At 42.3% G+C, this 13117-nt stretch overlaps 1 protein-coding gene across 1 annotated transcript; it reads right to left on the reverse strand.

The window, feature by feature from the left end:
- Positions 1-1316: 1316 nt before the first annotated feature.
- LOC306919200 (myelin-oligodendrocyte glycoprotein-like) lies at positions 1317-6359 on the reverse strand (the record flags this gene model as incomplete). Its single annotated transcript, XM_079532021.1, has 3 exons — positions 6287-6359; positions 2457-2798; positions 1317-1351 (listed from the first exon to the last, which is right to left on the reverse strand). Exons 1-3 carry the CDS (start codon positions 6324-6326, stop codon positions 1317-1319), a joined length of 417 nt encoding a protein of 138 aa, XP_079388147.1. The 5' UTR covers positions 6327-6359.
- Positions 6360-13117: the final 6758 nt, after the last annotated feature.

Below are 13117 nucleotides of genomic sequence, written 5' to 3' on the forward strand. Positions count from 1 at the left end.
CTACTGAGACTCTCCAACATGAACTCTGTCTACAGCCGTAGACTACTGAGACTCTCCAACATGAACTCTGTCTACAGCCGTAGACTACTGAGACTCTCCAACATGAACTCTGTCTACAGCCGTAGCCTACTGAGACTCTCCAACATGAACTCTGTCTACAGCCGTAGACTACTGAGACTCTCCAACATGAACTCTGTCTACAGCCGTAGACTACTGAGACTCTCCAGCATGAACTCTGTCTACAGCCGTAGACTACTGAGACTCTCCAACATGAACTGCTCACCTAATGCCGTCACCAACTTAACAGATTCCCTCCCAGCTACTGTGTACACACACACACACACACACACACACACACACACACACACACACACACACACACACACACACACACACACACACACACACACACACACACACACACACACACACACACACACACACACACACACACACACACACACACACACACACACACACACACACACACACACACACACACACACACATACCTGTGGAGGGGGTGTCTTGTCCTGTCAAAGCAGAGATGTGAGACAGTGATTGGTCAATCATTATTAGATCTTCACATTATTATCTTTAGATCATAGATGGATAGGCATGTAATGATTCACTCAACTCACAATATACCATTCAATTCACCACTTTTCACATTTTTTTAAACGCAAAAAGGTTTTCCAGACAAATAACGAAATCCAGTATTTGTTTTAATGAATTGTCTTACAAGATCCTGAATTTTCTTCATTTATTTTACGCGCACTCTGCTGTTTACATTGCGATTCCAATTATGATTTAAAATGTCACCAGTTTGAATCGATTGTAATCGTTATGTTAGGATATATCGTTACATGCCTTTAATGAGCAGTTAATTCAAGACTGACCAGTTTTCTTCTTTCTGAAACGTCTCCTCAGTAATGCTGCTGGGGTTAGGCCGAACCCTAACCATAACCCCAGCAAGATGACCACGACCACGATGAGTAGAACAACAACAGTAATGCTGCTGGGGTTAGGCCGAACCCTAACCATAACCCCAGCAAGATGACCACGACCACGATGAGTAGAACAACAACAGTAATGCTGCTGGGGTTAGGCCGAACCCTAACCATAACCCCAGCAAGATGACCACGACCACGATGAGTAGAACAACAACAGTAATGCTGCTGGGGTTAGGCCGAACCCTAACCATAACCCCAGCAAGATGACCACGACCACGATGAGTAGAACAACAACAACAATGCCTGTAATCGCTCCTCCAGTTAGTCCCTCTGTGTGATCCTCTGAAAGACACAAAACACTGATCATTCAGGGGGAGGGGGAGTGGGGGATTTCTCAGCTGACAGGAAATGGGGAGAGAGATGGGGGAGTGACATGCAGTAAAGGCCGTCGGGATCGGGAGTCGAACCCGCGGCACACTGCCAGACTGGACTAAAGGAGTTGTTTTTATTGTCATTCCATACAAGTAGAGAACGAAATGTGATTACCCAGCCAAAAAATAAGTAAAATACACTAAATATAAATAAAAAACCTATAGTGCAAAAAAGCATTTGCACAACCCACTGATATTGCACGTGCCCATAGAAAGCAGCAGCACTAAAAACAGCATTAAAAGAAACAGTTCATGTGTCACGGCTCGAGTTCATAATGCAGAGTTCATGTGTAATCAACAGATGCACACGCACGCACGCACGCACGCACGCACGCACGCACGCACGCACGAACACACACATTAAACTAAAAAGCGTTGCCGTTTGTTGAAGAGACACATTTTCGCTGAATGAATAGAGCTTCAGGATGATAAAGTAGCATATCTATAGCCTACATATGAGAAAGTGAAAGGACCACAACAAGCATGATATCTCTGCTGTCGGGAGGAAACCTCCTAACTCCAAAATCTTCATTTTTCAGGAAATAGAAAAAACAAATTTGACATTAAATTGAAGGAAACCTTATATTCAGATTTTACGGAGGCCAGTTTCGAATTGCAGCCGTCCGTAGGTGCCCTTTGAGAGCGGTTTCACATGTCTTAATTGGGTCGTCCACTCACAGTTAACAGTCTTTGTATTGAGTTTGTGCTTGAAATGTACTGTAATTCTACAAACTGTTAATAAATATTTCAATCAATCAATCAAACACATGCACTGCAGTCACATGCACTGCAGGGACACTTCTGATTAGTTAGAATAGAGAGCACAGTACAGCCGTGTTGTAAATACTGGATCAGATGCGCTCCGGGGTTGAATATTATGATTAAAAGAAAATAAAAAAACACAGCCTTTGCCATTTGCTAATTGCGTGGTTTCAAATCGCAATTTCGGTTTGAAAACGATTAATCGTTCAGCCTTACTCTGAACCGGACCAAAGTGCTGAGGTCCGGGTCATTAAATCTTACCAACTCTGAGCTGGACCAAAGTGCTGAGGTCCGGGTCATTAAATCTTACCAACTCTGAGCCGGACCAAAGTGCTGAGGTCCGGGTCGGACAGCCAACACTTGTACTCTCCCTGGTCTTTCAGCTCCACCTTGAACAGCTTCAGTGCGATGTTCCCCTGACGCAGCTCCTCGCTGGTAAACAGGTGCGTCCTGTGTTTGTAGCGGTGGTTCTGGTATGTGGTTTTCTCCCGTCCGTCTTGGCGGAGGTAGACGGTGGGCGGCTCCAGGTCAGGTCTCTGCCACTCCACCGTCTTGCTGCTCACGTCTGCGGGCGGCTCGATGCGACAAGGAAGGATCACCACGTCTCCCACTCTGGCCACTTTGGGCGCATCGGAACCGATCAACCGCGGTTCTGCTTAAAGACAGATGATAAGAATTTATTTTATTTTTTTAATAATTTGGGGACCCCTCAAAATAATTTCGGTCGCAACCCCTGCAATAACCCACATATCTCCCAGACTCTCCCCAGTCAGTGTTAGGAGTTTGAATGGATGTACAATTATGTGCAGGATGTAATTTATACATTATATACATGTACATTATATGTATGTACAGTCCCTTAATTCATACATTATATACATGTACATTATATGTATGTACAGTCCCTTAATTCATACATTATGTGCAGGATGTATTTTATACATGTGAAGGGACTTAATTTAACTTAGTAAACCTTTTTTGAATATTTAATTTTAAAAGAAAAACCTCTCTCTCACACTTGCCCACCAGTGACCACCCTCCATGTGCCAATGTGATCCCTGCTTTAGTCTGCCTGTATCTAATGTGATCCCTGCTTTAGTCTGCCTGTATCTAATGTGATCCCTGCTTTAGTCTGCCTGTATCTAATGTGATCCCTGCTTTAGTCTGCCTGTAATGTGATCCCTGCTTTAGTCTGCCTGTATCTAATGTGATCCCTGCTTTAGTCTGCCTGTATCTAATGTGATCCCTGCTTTAGTCTGCCTGTAATGTGATCCCTGCTTTAGTCTGCCTGTATCTAATGTGATCCCTGCTTTAGTCTGCCTGTAATGTGATCCCTGCTTTAGTCTGCCTGTATCTAATGTTGACGTCAATACATTTTGAACTTATTTATTATTGTTATTAAAGTTTTGCAGCCCCTCCCCTTCCCGTAACCGTAACCGCCTGTATTAGCGACGTTAAGCAACGACGGATACGGCAGTCGGCTACGGCAACCGGAAATGGATCAGTGCTCGATACATAAACCTGCTCTCCGTCGCAGCCCTTTCTACTACGGCAGAACCTACACTTACACGTAGTGTCTACAACGCCATGTCATAACCATGTTTATTGAAATTATAGCTGGCATACATTTACACAGATTACTCCATCACCTCTCTTATGCTGTGTAATGTGTTGGCATGCTCTGAATGAAGAAATAACACTAATAAGGGTTGCCAACTATTAGACTTTCAAATAAGGGACACCCGGGAGGTGGGAAAAATTGGGTAATTACCGGTCAACCCCCCCCCAATTTCAGGTCTAAATTACGTTAATCAATTACATTAAATTAAACAACATCTTTTGGCTTCCAGCGACCCCACATTGTTTCTTCAGGAACAATATTTCTAGTTGTAATATTGTAATTGTAATATTATATAATTAATATCAAATATACCTGACCTGTATTGACATGTAGGCCTATATGAGCTGTTTGAGAGTGTAAAAGTGCTATATAGTATGCATTATTTGTATTATGAATAAATATTAGTCATTACATCTACTTGCATTATAATATGATTTAGTTGATCTTAATGGTTTAAAAATATCACGGTGTATCAGTGTTGGGGTACTTAATTACATTGACCATTTAGCAGTATGAAATTGACAAAAAATAATCTAAATGTTAGTAAAGGTATGATTTGGAAAGTATACATGACTTGAATCTGCAGTCTGCAGTGACCTAAAACTTTGCTCTACCCCTTCCAACGTATAGTTCATGTGAAATGTTCAAATCATAAACTTGACCTTATTTCAGACCATTTTACAAAGCATACAGCATACTCTCCGGCCATGGGGCCGGAGAGCCCCATGGGCCGGAGAGCCCCATGGGCCCATGAGCCCCATGGGGCCGGAGAGCCCCATGGCCGGAGAGCCCCATGGGCCCATGAGCCCCATGGGGCCGGAGAGCCCCATGCAATGCATCCGTCAGCCTCTCGCCTCTCGTCAGAACACTGACACACTGTTACAAACATTTTCAGTAGACTTTATACAACTCAAAGACAGAGACATCAAAGAGAAAATGCAAAGGTGGTCTCAGTTCCCACCCCCCTGTACCAAATGGTCAAACATATCTGTGCCCAAATAAGGTAATGGTCACCAGGAAGGACAGAGCTAGGAGGCACAATAGGTGTTCTGGCCTGCTATCAGCAAGCTGATCTATTAGCATACAGGGTCCCCCCTGCATGTATGGCCACGGAGCCGACTTGGGGACCCAACGCAAGGACAACACAAGAGACGGTCACGGCCACACAGCCAACTCAAGGTACGGCCACGGAGCCGACTTGGGGACCCAACGCAGCTCCTCCAAGGCAAACAAACAAAGGAACGGAGCTGAACGTGAATCCCCCCCACCGCCCACCCCTTTTTTTTCCCTCACTGTAATAACTGTATATGTTTCTTTTCCCTTTTTACCTCCTTTATGATGAATTCCTGTTCTGTCCTTTGTCTATATAGAAGTGTCTATTTGTACGTCTCTAAATGTTTTTGATGATTTGAACATGGTGGACCCTATTGGAAACAAGTGTAATGCTTAATTGGGTCGTCCACTCACAGTTAACAGCCTTTGTATTGAGTTTGTGCTTGAAATGTACTGTAATTCTGCAAACTGTTAATAAATTGTTCAATCAATCAATCAATCAATGCAGCTGCCCATGCATCCTGTGATTCCTGTCTAAACATGTCATGTCACTCTCTCAGGCCATGAGAGACAAAGATCCACTTTAGTTTAAAACATGGTTATTTAGGCTATATTAATGTGAATTGAGGTTCCACCAAATGAAATGATTACTATATTTACCCAGGGTATCTGGGCTAAGCTCAAGAACTTGTTTCCAGCCAGGCCCTGCTCATAGAACACATTTCATCGTAGTGGTTCAATGCCTTGTTCAAGGGCACTTCAGCGGTGGTAATTTTAACGTGTCGGACCGCTGATTCGAACTGGCGACCTTCCGGTATCAAGACCGCTCCGCAATCCGTTCGGCCACCGCTGCCACACAGATACCACACAACAAAGAAAGTGTTGTAACCTGCCGTTTTTTTCTTCTTTCTAATTATTTTTTCGGACCCAAAAATTGTGTTTGTTGTCATGATTTGTCACGACTCGAGCTGGCTTTGTCCGCGGCGTAAACGTCTTTAAATAAATACTTTAGGAAAATGAACGGAGAATCATTTCCTGGTCCCTGGTAGGAGGCGGGACTGCGACGCTCTATAATAGTAGCTCTGGCATTACACTTGTTTCCAATAGGGTCCACAATGTTCAATTCATCAAAAACATTTAGAGACGTACAAATAGACACTTCTATATAGACAAAGGACAGAACAGGAATTCATCATAAAGGAGGTAAAAGGGAAAAGAAACATATACAGTGAGGGGAAAAAAGGGGTGGGCGGTGGGGGGGGATTCACGTTCAGCTCCGTTCATTTGTTTGTTTTCGTTGGCCAGAGCTAAGTAAATAGAACATCACTTTACCTACTATTACTACCAGTTACCTGGTAATACCAGTTACCTGGCTTTGAGCTCACAGTCTGTGCTGTTGTTACAGATGTGTCAATAACACAGATACGTTCAATAACACAGATAAGTAGATACGTTCAATAACATACCTGGCGTGTTGTCTGTCCGCGCTGTGTATAAACAGCCCATCCAAATAAACAATAACAGAAAGCATTTCTCTGCTTGGCAGGAACAATGTGCCGTCATCTTGTCTTCCTCCTGCTGCTGTTTTAGTTATAATATAAGTCTAATATGGTGGAGAGACTTTAACTATGAAATACTTTCGTTTTCACTCACAAACCGCAGTAAACTTTCCTCCATGCAACCAGTGGCTAGTGAACAAGGATAAGACTTCCGGTGGCCGACCTCTTCAGAATAAAGGTATGCTCTATAGGGAAGAGTTGGGGCCCTATTTTCACCTACAGGGAAGAGTTGGGGCCCTATTTTCACCTACAGGGAGGAGTTGGGGCCCTATTTTCACCTACAGGGAAGAGTTGGGGCCCTATTTTCACCTACAGGGAAGAGTTGGGGCCCTATTTTCACCTACAGGGGACGAGTTGGGGCCCTATTTTCACCTACAGGGAAGAGTTGGGGCCCTATTTTCACCTACAGGGAAGAGTTGGGGCCCTATTTTCACCGACAGGGGACGAGTTGGGGCCCTATTTTCACCGACAGGGGACGAGTTGGGGCCCTATTTTCACCGACAGGGGACGAGTTGGGGCCCTATTTTCACCGACAGGGGACGAGTTGGGGCCCTATTTTCACCGACAGGGGACGAGTTGGGGCCCTATTTTCACCTACAGGGGACGAGTTGGGGCCCTATTTTCACCTACAGGGAAGAGTTGGGGCCCTATTTTCACCTACAGGGGACGAGTTGGGGCCCTATTTTCACTCACAGCTGAAGACCCAGACTGCCAAAGCATCCTCAATGACATCCCTACCCCCTAGAGGCCATGGGACGACATCGCTACGGCCCCCTAGGCCATGGGACGACATCGCTAAGACCCCCTAGGCCAGGGGATGTCATCGCTACGACCCCTGGGACGAGTGAGTGAGAACAAAGTATTAAACTATAACGTTAGCAAGATGCTAATGTCTAATAATGATATTGTAATGATATGCTTTTTATTATATTATAATTATTGTTCTGCCGCCACAGTGTAGTGGTCATGTTTAATTATTCTGTGAAACAGCACCACCCTGTGGTACCCCAGGGTTTCTTATTTTCATGTTTGCCTTGTGCTTGCAATAGGCTTTATGCAGCCGACACTTCCGCGTTCAGCTTGGGCCACCGGAACGCTTCCGGTCGGCAGAAACTCATTCACTGTGAACGTACGGTCGTGATTTTGTAGCAATAAAGTTCAGTACTTTATACAACACTATTTCATTTGATAATGTGATGGCATAGTTTTTCATAGTTTGTATTATTTGTGTTGCGAATGAGTTTCTGCCAACCGGAAGCGTTCCGGCGGCCCAAGCTGAACGCGGAAGTGTCGGCTGCATAGAGCCTATTAGATACAACATATATTTCAGCTGTGCTCAGTCAGTCAGTCAGTCAGTCAGTCAGTCAGTCAAATGTCTTCAGCTTCAGTGTACTGCTGTTTGTGTCTTCTCTTGGGCTAAAAGCAATGTCTGAGTAATTTGATTGTTGATTTTATGATGGCAGGTTATTTTATGTTTCATGTTTGCATTTGTACAGATGTATTTTACAATCAGCTTAAGTGATAAGTGATTTGTACTCTGTAGATTAGCTCTGTTTGTTTGACACATGCTTTCTGTATTGTAACAGTAATTTGGAATGTTTGTATTTTGTTGTTACAGTTTCACAAATTGACCAGTAAAACTTCATAAAGACAACGCCTTCTCTGTGGAGTTTGTTGGGAGATGTTTAGCTGGTGGGATAGCTGGCATCCTCAGCTAGTGAGGATAGCTGGCATCCTCAGCTAGTGAGGATAGCTGGCATCCTCAGCTAGTGAGGATAGCTGGCATCCTCAGCTAGTGAGGATAGCTGGCATCCTCAGCTAGTGAGGAATGAGGATAGCTGGCATCCTCAGCTAGTGAGGATAGCTGGCATCCTCAGCTAGTGAGGCCTACACAATTATGATATAATTATATGCTAATGATGCAAATTATATAGATATTCCACTGTTAGGTTCTTAGCTTATAAATGTATGATTCATGATGACTGTTTCTATGTATATGATGTATTTTATCACCGGATAAATGCGCTGTTTCTTTTTAATTATTTTAAAACAGAGAATTAAACGCATTAAACAAATAGCGGGAATAGCGTATTATGCAGCGGCGGAACACTGGATCAAACAATTAGCGGCACTAGAAATGTTATACTTTTCAGATGGTCGACATTTCTCGTTTAAACAAAACGATAACCCTTTTTTTAGTGGTCTCGTAAAATATTCTAACTCATTTTCATGAGCTGTACGCCATAATCATCAAGATTAAAACAAATGAATTGAGAATATATGAAAGTTTCACTTTTTGAATTATATTAGGGGGAAAAATGAACTTTTATACATTATATAACATTAATTTAACATTATAGACCGTATGCGGCCCGCGGGCCACAGGTTGAGTACCACTGCTTTAAAGGCTGTTCAATAGAACTGATCTATAGACCCACACACAGTTCAATAGAACTGATCTATAAACCCACACACAGACATAAACAGTATGTTTTATGTAAAACGCATATTAAAGGAGAATTCCATGCCAGAAGGCTTCCTTACCTTGTTTTGTAGTTGTTACGTCCCCACCAAAGAGGTCCAGGTGTTATTTGTAGTTGTTACGTCCCCACCAAAGAGGTCCAGGTGTTATTTGTAGTTGTTACGTCCCCACCAAAGAGGTCCAGGTGTTATTTGTAGTTGTTACGTCCCCACCAAAGAGGTCCAGGTGTTATTTGTAGTTGTTACGTCCCCACCAAAGAGGTCCAGGTGTTATTTGTAGTTGTTACGTCCCCACCAAAGAGGTCCAGGTGTTATTTGTAGTTGTTACGTCCCCACCAAAGAGGTCCAGGTGTTATTTGTAGTTGTTACGTCCCCACCAAAGAGGTCCAGGTGTTATTTGTAGTTGTTACGACCCACCAAAGAGGTCCAGGTGTTATTTGTAGTTGTTACGTCCCCACCAAATAGGTCCAGGTGTTATTTGTAGTTGTTACGTCCCCACCAAAGAGGTCCAGGTGTTATTTGTAGTTGTTACGTCCCCACCGAAGAGGTCCAGGTGTTATTTGTAGTTGTTACGTCCCCACCAAAGAGGTCCAGGTGTTATTTGTAGTTGTTACGTCCCCACCAAATAGGTCCAGGTGTTATTTGTAGTTGTTACGTCCACACCAAAGAGGTCCAGGTGTTATTTGTAGTTGTTACGTCCCCACCAAAGAGGTCCAGGTGTTATTTGTAGTTGTTACGTCCCCACCAAAGAGGTCCCCTAGGGTAGGTACCCTGACATGTTCTAGGTACCCTGATATGTATTTTTTTACAAAGTTTTATAGCGATTTATTTTTGTATTATTTACTATAGTCCTACTAGACCCCAAGAAATTATATTTGGCCACAAAAGATAACGAGATTTACTGAATGTGTCAAACTGATATATTGCGCCTTTGATCCACAGTGTGGCTTCCCTTCTACTTTCACATTCAGTAGATCCTGTGATCTTTTGTGGACAGATGTAATTTGTTGAGGTCTAGTAGGACTATAATACATAATAAAAAAAGAAATCGCCATAATATTTTGTAAAAAAAAAGACGTATTTAGCTCCATGTTTGAATGCCCCGCCCCCCTGTAAAAAAACGCTAAAACAAAAGAAGCAGCAAATGAAAAAAAAAATAACATTCATCTTTTACTTTCTCTAATAACATCCTAAAACATGAACCTTGGTTGAAAAAAACTAAAGTTGTCCTTTAAAATTTAAAATTAGGACATGTTATCGGCCAACCATCTTTTTAATGTGGATTTAAAATTTTCAAAGGAACTGATCACCTTGAGGCTGGAAGGCAAGCCATTCCACTGAACTGCTGCCGAGTATATAATAGGAATGATGTGTTTTTCCCATATTGCTGTGAAAATGGCAGGGTTTGAAATCAGTAGGGCTCCCTCTCGTGTAGTGCCTGTGAGTATCACTAACCTTTGAAAAGTAGTCACTGCAATATTTGGGTGCTACATTATTTCTAATCCTGTGAACTAGACACATTTTAAATTGGGATACTCTCTCCTCCACTTTAAGCCACCCCAGACTGGAGGGTAACAAGACAACTCACCCCTTTTCTGTTTTCCTCCCGGAATTTTCCCCAGTGAGGGGTGGGAGAGGCTGGACAGCAGACGGCTGGACTTTGAATTTCTCTAACTATAAACTTTCACGACAGCAGACAGCCTAAGTACAAATATAATTTATGTAAAGGCTACTACAGTGAAGTCTGTTCACAGAAGTTGTTGTGGCTATGTGGGGATTATCTGACGAGGTACCATTTGAGTGGGCAAAACCTTACATATACTAAATAATACTAAATTGTTTATAGGGTCAATATAAGTAAAATAATATAGCCTTTCCACAGGAGTATCTTTTTATATTTTTCCAAAAAGAATACAAACCGCCAATAGCATATTACAAAGTTATCCCCCTCACTGGGGAAAATTCCGGGAGGAAAAACGGGCAAGCACCGGGGTGAGTTGTCCAGTATTCGACTGGAGAAGGTGAGTTCTAGGATGCAACTTAACACATTGAGAGCCCACGCTTAACTGCCCAAAATCACTTTCACCTAGAAAATCCATTCACATTTTTTATAATTCAGCTGACTGTGGAGACACATGCTGGAACTTTTTACTTTGAAATGTTTTATAGTTTCTGAGTTATTTAATTTAAACGCCAAATGCATTCTCAATGGCGAAAAAAACAAACTTTGGCACCACGTGTTAAAAAACAAACAAACAGACGTCTTGGGCTATGCACGTGCGGTAATACCCAGGACGTCCACAGACGTCTTGGGCACAAGATGTGTTTAAGGATCACTCTAACCAATTTATTTTGGGAGGTCTGGAGTTTCTTCTTGAGGGTCATAGAAATGCCATTATACCAAGATGTACAGGCATAGTCAAAGTGACATTGTACAAGAGCCCCAGCCAGGATCTTTAGGGTGTTTGTATCTAAAAGGCTGGATATTCTAGCTAAAGATTTTGTTCTTTGGCTTACCTTTGAAACTACTTTTTGTGCCATATTTTCTCCTGAAAGCTTGTTGTCCAAAATGCACCCCAGGTAAGTAATGGATTGTCAAAGTCCCCCACCACTATTTTAAACCCAGGAGACTTCTTCCATCTTTTTGATGGAGAGTGCCAAATGCCTTCTGGAGGTCCAACATCACCATACCACAGTATTTCCATTTATCTACCTCTAGTCTAATATAATCTGTTAGATAAAGAAAACAGGTGTCGGTGGAGTGGGACTTTCTAAAGCCCGATTGCAAATCAAACAAGACGTTGTGTGTTGTCAAATAATTATTAATTTGCTCATGTATAATCCGTTCCACAACCTTTGAGACGGAACATAAAATGGATATAGGTCGATAACTTCCGGGATCCGATTTGGTTCCCTTTTTGTACAAGGGTACAACTCTTGCCAGTTTAAATAGACTAGGAAAGTGGCCTTGTTCAATTGATAAATTGGTTAGGTAGGTTATGCAGGGAGCAATAACTTCAGCTGCATCAACTAGAAATCTGGCCGGGATGTTGTCATGACCCGCTGCCTTTCCAAGTTTCAGGGCCTTGCGTTTGGTCTAATAGGCTACCATTCTCTGTACCTTAATTATTTCTAAGAATGTTATATTCCTTGAAATCACCAGGCAATTTAGATTCTTACCTAGTGTTATATTTCTGAATGGTATCCAAAATAATTGTATTTATCCAAGGTTGAGTTCTCTGTTTAGTCCTAGTCTCCTTTAAAGGAGAATTCCATACTAAAAGGCTTTCTTACCTTCCTTTGTAGTTGTTACGTCCCCACCAAAGAGGTCCAGGGGTTATTTTGTGCAAAAGCTCCTTTTTGGCTATTTCCCCTACCATAAGCCCTAAATGAATTGCATTGAATTGAATGGAAATTTAATGGGGCTATGGGGTGTTGTGCTAATTCTGTTCGCTTATTTCCATCGCTCAAAATTATATTTTTTTTGTATATATCCTCTCTTCATAATGTAAATAATATCCCAAGCGGCACACTTTACTACTTATTTTGATGGAAATAAGCGAATTAGCACAACACCCCATAGCCCCATTCAATTCCCATTAAATTCAATGCAATTCATTGAGGGCTTATGGTAGGGGAAATAGCCAATAAGGAGTTTTTGCACAAAAAAACACCTGGACCTCTTTGGTGGGGACGTAACGACTACAAAGAAAGGTAAGAAAGGTAAGAAAGCCTTCTAGCAGGGAATTCTCCTTTAAAGGAGCAACCTTGTCAAGCTCATGTAGGACAATCTTCTGAAAACGTTCCCATCACAACCATGTGTGATGGTGGTCCAGTCTTTGTTCTTGAGTTTGTCAATAAATGGGGTCCGCGGGGGTCCCCGGCCCTATGGGGGGTACTCTCATAACCTCTAAGGCATACATGAGCAACTGGCGGCCCACGGGCCACATGCGGCCCCCACCTTCACTTAATGTGGCCCTCAGATTCATTTCGGAATATTGATATGTTATTGATTTCAGCTGTTACAATTCCAAACATGCAAAAATTACACGCTTTACTTAGTTCTAAATTAGTAGCTTGCTGAGTAGTATTACAAATAATGTTATTGTCTTTTTTATGTCCAATATATTTGTATTTAGTTAAAATTACTTTTCAGGATCCCAATTAAAAATAGCAAAAGATTATTCAGGATTTCAATTCAAATATAGCAAAAATAGCCGATCTACAAGTTCAAAACGCGTTGCGATGCGACGCGTT

The sequence above is a fragment of the Electrona antarctica genome (assembly GCF_951216825.1).
Source record: "Electrona antarctica genome assembly, contig: scaffold_51, whole genome shotgun sequence".
Classification (NCBI taxonomy): domain Eukaryota; kingdom Metazoa; phylum Chordata; class Actinopteri; order Myctophiformes; family Myctophidae; genus Electrona; species Electrona antarctica.